The following is a 6,000-nucleotide window of genomic DNA, read 5'->3' as shown; positions in this document are numbered from 1 at the left end:
TTCCCTACATGGACAAAACCTCATGTGCTCAAATGAGCTTTGTGTCTGTTTAATCAGGCTCACCGCCTCAGTAGCCTCAGACTGCTTGGGGCACAGTTGGGAACAGATTATATAAACGTAAGGGACAGATCAGTTACCGTGGCTAGAATTACACTGTGATTAATTTCACATACATTACACACATACCATGATAACGACATAAAAGACATCCTCAATAGACTCTCCAAGGTCAATATCTACTATGATACAGATATTAACAGAATACATATCTGTAGTCACTCTCATGAAACGCTATTGCTTTTTCCCAGGTCAAAGTACATTTCCAAACTTGCCACACAGGAGAACACTGAAAGTGAAATATTCTTTTTTTTCCAACGTGGATTTTGTAATATAGGCAGGGTACTTATCTGGAAAAACAGCTGTACTGGTTTTAACTGGGATAGAGTTAACTTTCTTCATAATAGATCACACAGTCTTGTTTGGATTTGTGACCAAAACAGTAACACACTGATATTTTAGCTCTTGCTAAGTTAACTACAATTTCCAGTGGGCTCCTGTATGCCTTCCTCATCCACAGACATGCAGAAGAATCCATATGCTTAAAACTGTAGAATTTCTCTCAGTTGCTGTAGCTACCAACCTGAAATCACCAAATGAGCAACAGGTTCCAGGGGAGACAGGGAATTTCAGTGAAAAGAAAATTAGTGCTAGCATTTATACTTATGAAAGTTCTCTCACTTAAAATACAGAGAAAAATTACACCTATGCAAAATATAAGGTAAAAAATGCTTTAAAATACAGAGTTTCAATGAACATATATGAATGATACTGTATTTCTTTCAGTGAACAATGTTACAGACTTCTTTCAAGGTGAGCAGTAACATAATCAAGTTAAAATCTGCTTCATTCATCTATCTTAAAAATAGGAAATACGGTACATACCATATTCATTATAGTGAGGATGTATGATTCCACATGGTCACTTCCATGATATTCAACCATCTTACTGTCTGCAACCACAAGCGTCTCTACCCATCGCTCCTTGCTGACAGAGCGCCGAGAAACCCTTCTGACAGCCATGTGATCTTGTTCCCATCGCTCCCTCCAATGCTGCTGCTGTTTGAAAAAGCTGAAGGTATCTGCAAGAGTAAGAAGCAATGTTGACTTGAAAATATTTTCAAGCTTGATTTGAAGTGTATGGCTGCAGCATTTGCAGACGGAACGGTAGCATCGCAGAATCATGGGATGGTGTAGGTTGGAAGGGACTTCTCGCTGCCACCTATGTGGCTCACAGCAGTGCCAACTCCAAAGTGACACCAGCTTGCTAAGGGCCCTGTCCAGTAAAGTTCTGAAGAACCCCTTAGACGGATCAAACACACATCCAAAGGTTACCCTGACTCAAACACCAGGGAATAAGGTGTGAGACAGAGCCAAGCTAAAAAAATTGAACTGGGGATGCCATTTTCAAGGAATTTCTCTTCTGTGGTTTGGCTCTAAACTTTCTAATGACATCAGTTCATAGTTCAAAATAAGGGATACACTTTCTCCACAGGCAGCTCTTAATCTCAGCAGCGTGGCCTGTTAAACCCAGTGCTGTGGCACATCCATGAAGGGTTTGTTCTGTGCACGGAAAATATCCCCGCAGAGTGCAGACACTTCACCAGTAGGTGTCATCTAGATACCAGCCAGGCCCATGGGCTCTTCAGCTGCTGTCATGTCTGACTGACAGGCAAGAAACTTACCGTTTCCACTGTAATTTGGGGATATAAAGCCTTTCGGAAGAAGTCTTTGCTCTGTAGTGTTGTTAGCAACCTTGCACTGCACTCAGTGGCGCTAATTACTCGCCACTCATTCTAGTTTTGAATGCCAGCTGACTGTGTTACCAGGGAAATCCTGGGGATGTAAATACCCCTAGGCCTGAAAAAGAAGTGAGAGACGCCAGTTTGACAACAACTGATGGCATTTTTCCAACCCAGAAGCCAGAGAAACACTTCTGCAGTGCTGGGATTCCCCAAGTCCCAGGAAGGATGAGGAGCACTTGTTGCTATTACAGATACTGCAGTAGTCCTTTGGCATCTCACTCACAGAAAAGAATGTCTTTATTCCACACGGGGCACAGTCGCAGGCCAGGAAGACAGCGCCTGCCTCAAAGTCCTTCCAGCTGTCCAGCGTTATCCTCACTACTGTGTGGCAGAAGACAGTTATCCAGCACTACCTCCACCTCTCATCACTACTAAGTGTTGAGGGACAGTTACCCAGACCACTCTCCCTTGAAGAGTGATGACCTGGCAGCTAGGTCCCAAATCTTGTGTTCACACCAGCAGAAGATCTGTTACGTCTTTGTCACAAATGCACTGTTTGCCCTTTAGAAGACCTAAGTGCAGCCAGAATGTACCATGGCATCTTGTCTGTCTACAAGATGCGGCACCATTGGACTACTAATGATGTGTACAATATATCTCTCAGAGTAAAAGATGATTGATATCTTGGTGTATTGTACATGTGTAAAAGAAGATGCACAGGTTTTTAGAAATGGGTTCTCTGAGGTCAGTCTGAAAGACACCTCAAAAAAGAAATGCTAGTGCTGATAACACATTATGTGTAAAATTGAAATATGCCACATTAATAATCAAAACTACAGCAGCCACATCAAACATTTAGAACTGAGCCACACTGCACAAGTATGCAGTACACAGCAGCTCCATTAGTTGACACACACTGTGACCAGTTAGCACTGCATCATCGTACTAGTTCAGGATTTCACCAGATACCACTGAGAACCACCTACAAACCTACCCCAGTCAGGCTCATTCTACTAGATAGAAACCTGTATCTCCATGGACCACCAATGTTTATTATAACATGCAATGTTATAATTTTTAATATCCACACACTGTCACAATAAAGAACCCAAGAATATAAATTTCACAGAATCACACAGAATTACAGAATCATTAAGGTTGGAAAAGACCTTTTAAGATCATCAAGTCCAACCATCAACCCAACACCACCATGCCCACTAAACCATGTCCTGAGGTGCCAGGTCTATACGTTTTTTGAACACCTCCAGTGATGGTGACTCCACCACCTCCCTGGGCAGCCTGTTCCAAGGGAGGAAAGAAATTTTTCCTCTCAGTAAAGAAATTTTTCCTAATATCCAACCTAAACCTCCCCTGGTGCAACTTGAGGCCATTTCCTCTCATTCTATCGCTAGTTTCTTGGGAGAAGAGACCAACACCCACCTCACCACAACCCCCTTTCAGGTAGTTGTAGAGAGTGTTAAGTTATCCCCTCCCCAAATTTCCTGTGTGATTACCAACCCAAATCACTTGTCAGTGTCATCCTGTGCACCGACACAAAGAGACTCTGTCCTGTATAGTTATGTTAATTAGTAAAAACAGTTAATAAAGAAAGTTGCCTTCTCACCAAGTCAAGGGACTCAAAGAAAGGCATACATTTTTGTATCTTAATCTTGAAGAATAAGACGCATGGAAAAAATAGCTTCTTGTTTACATGGAAGAATATGGTCTGCAAGTAAAGACAAAGAAAAGAAAGTGGGTGGTATATTTGGTTTGGTTTGTTCGGAGTTTGGAGGTTTTTGTTTTAAGTGAAGGGAAATGGGACTATCACTGCTATAACCTCCACCCTAACCCCACTAACCCAGGCTGCAGCATCACGCCTGCTGCCTCCCTCAATCTTTGTTTAGTTACTGCAATAGTCACCTCTATGAGGGGCTATTTATTAGGTGCATTCATTGGCCTCTATTGCATAGTTTTCAGCATTCTTTTTTCTATGCAGTGCAGTTCTCAGTATCTACGTTTTTAAGGATTTTGTGCAGAAAAAAACTTCCCCACAGCTATCTGAATAAAAAGTTCTGTTCAGACTGCTGGTTACGTGATTTGTTTATGGCCAAATAAAACATCACACCAGCCATCAGGCTTTGTATTCACATCCAGCAAAGAGTTTTGTTTACTGTCTGAGCAGGTGATAGCATTGGAGGTAAAATGTTTAAAGCCATACAGACTGCAATGGTGAACAATCCTCAGAGAAAAGGTTGGAGTCCTGGTTAAGCATGAGGCTATGTACTGCAGGAAAATCTCAGAAGAGATTCAAGTTGTGAAAACTAATGCAAGGCAGCAAGAGGATTCTGCAAACAAATCTCCCTCCTCAGTGAGCGATGCCCTCCAGTGCAGGTATCTAAACGGGAAGGGTGCCATCTAAGGACTGGATCCCCGCTGTGTTAAGTCTCCTGGCAGCTTTTTTAGATAGATGAAGTAGAGAGGGACAACCTCTTGGAGCTACACTAACACACAGGCAGCTATCAAGTATGGTTCTACTTCTGCTTTTATGTCTCTCTGAATGATGATTGTCTCTGTTAAGCTTTTCATTCTGACGTAAAATAATCTCACCTTGCTTTTACCTTAAATTTGCGAAGTGTTGCAAGTGATTTCAGATTTGCTGAGAAATCCCAGGCACCCTGTTCTCCAGGAATGGAAATCTTGACTAGGAGCCCACCAGTTCAGGAATACCCAAGAAGTGGTGGAGAGTCTGAGACCTAGTAACATACAGTGCTGTCTGAGAAAAGCCTGCCTCCCCACACTCTTCCATCGTAACTGCTGAGCACAGCACACTCCACAAGTAGCAGAGGAGAGAAAGGGGGTACTTGAACCCTGAGGGTTTCCATGTATTTTTAAGAAAGAGATATAACACAGGTAGGTATAGTGCTGGAGTCCTTATGAACAGAAACTAAAGTAGTGCTGAAAGTATACCTAGGGTAGCCTAAGATCTACCAAGACCTTCTATACCAAGAAGGTTGGTATGAGATTCAGCTAACAAACTGCAGAAAATTCACACAGCAATACTCAGAAGTTTCTGTCTGTTGTGGGAGATAACTTTGCAGATGTGAGGCTTTTATTAGAAAACCTGATTCAGCCAAATGAGTCACACACAATGTTCTATATGTGTCATATGCGATATCCAGCCGTATCACTGCATAACCAGGAGAAATGGTGTAGATGACATTTTGTCAACTTCTAGTTAAAAATGGCTGATGAATTTCAGCAAAAGGGTTGGTTTATAAAATCAAAATCCAAATTGTTTTTAGTAAAAAATAAAAATGTCCCCTGAAACGATCCATACAAATCCTACTTGACTAATTCAACAACATAAAGGACCCATAACTCTCAGCTACAAGGAAAGATCTTAAGTTAACTGTAAGTCTCAGCTATATATGAAAAAACAGTATTACAGAAACTTCTCCATTAGAGGTTAAAGCTGCATGGCTTCTGTGTAGGAAGGTATATTCTCTTTTAGCAAATCAATTTCATTTTTCATTAAGTGGCAAAAGAACTGTATCGTAATTTGCCAATCCGTATTAAGAAAGAGCTTTCTAATCTTTAAGAAGTAATATCAATAGTCTCACTATAAAATATATTTACATTTTTCTTCACTTTGAACAACTCATGCACTCAGAATGTTGCTTGATTAGGGTTTTTTGTTAATTCCTGGTATTTTCCCCCCAAACGCCCTTAAAGAATAGATATGACTCACCTCACTTGAAGGCAGTATGTAGGATTCCCATATCAAAGGCTTTTTCCCCACCTTTGTTTCCTGCAGGTGTTGCTCAAGGAAGAGTACGGCATACAGTGCAACACAAGGGGACCTCAAGGTGCTAACTGCACACAGCCAATTTTCAATGCCTTTGGAGGTACGGAGGGCTTTGAAGCAGCAAGGTGAAAATGTCTGGAAATTCCCCAAAGAGGAGAATGTAGCCTACTACTGAAGGCTGTCAGACAACATATAGTAGTACTGATTTTTTATGTCTTCACTTTCTACCCTTGTCTCCTTTCTCTTTGTGCAAGAGGTCTTTCATTTTTACCACTCTATATTATTCACAGTCAAAATGCTACATCTCCAGACATGAGGTACGAATATCTAGGGATGCTAGACTAATAGACCCCACATTGTTCAGAACTTGCTACATCATGATTTTTCCTATAA

The 6,000-nt window shown here is 41.3% G+C and overlaps 1 protein-coding gene across 1 annotated transcript in view; it reads right to left on the bottom strand.

Moving 5' to 3' along the window:
* LOC104624986 (A disintegrin and metalloproteinase with thrombospondin motifs 12-like) overlaps positions 1 to 6,000 on the bottom strand; it is a gene marked incomplete at both ends in the record, with an annotated part of 64,664 nt that overhangs the window by 37,009 nt on the left and 21,655 nt on the right. The window contains one exon of the mRNA XM_010292496.1: positions 943 to 1,139. Within this exon, the coding sequence (XP_010290798.1) occupies positions 943 to 1,139 (197 nt within the window). The remainder of the gene's footprint in view (positions 1 to 942; positions 1,140 to 6,000) is intronic.

This window comes from Phaethon lepturus, unplaced genomic scaffold (genome assembly GCF_000687285.1).
Source record: "Phaethon lepturus isolate BGI_N335 unplaced genomic scaffold, ASM68728v1 scaffold54398, whole genome shotgun sequence".
In the NCBI taxonomy this organism is placed as follows: domain Eukaryota; kingdom Metazoa; phylum Chordata; class Aves; order Phaethontiformes; family Phaethontidae; genus Phaethon; species Phaethon lepturus.
This window is presented reverse-complemented; position numbering and strand designations above follow the sequence as displayed.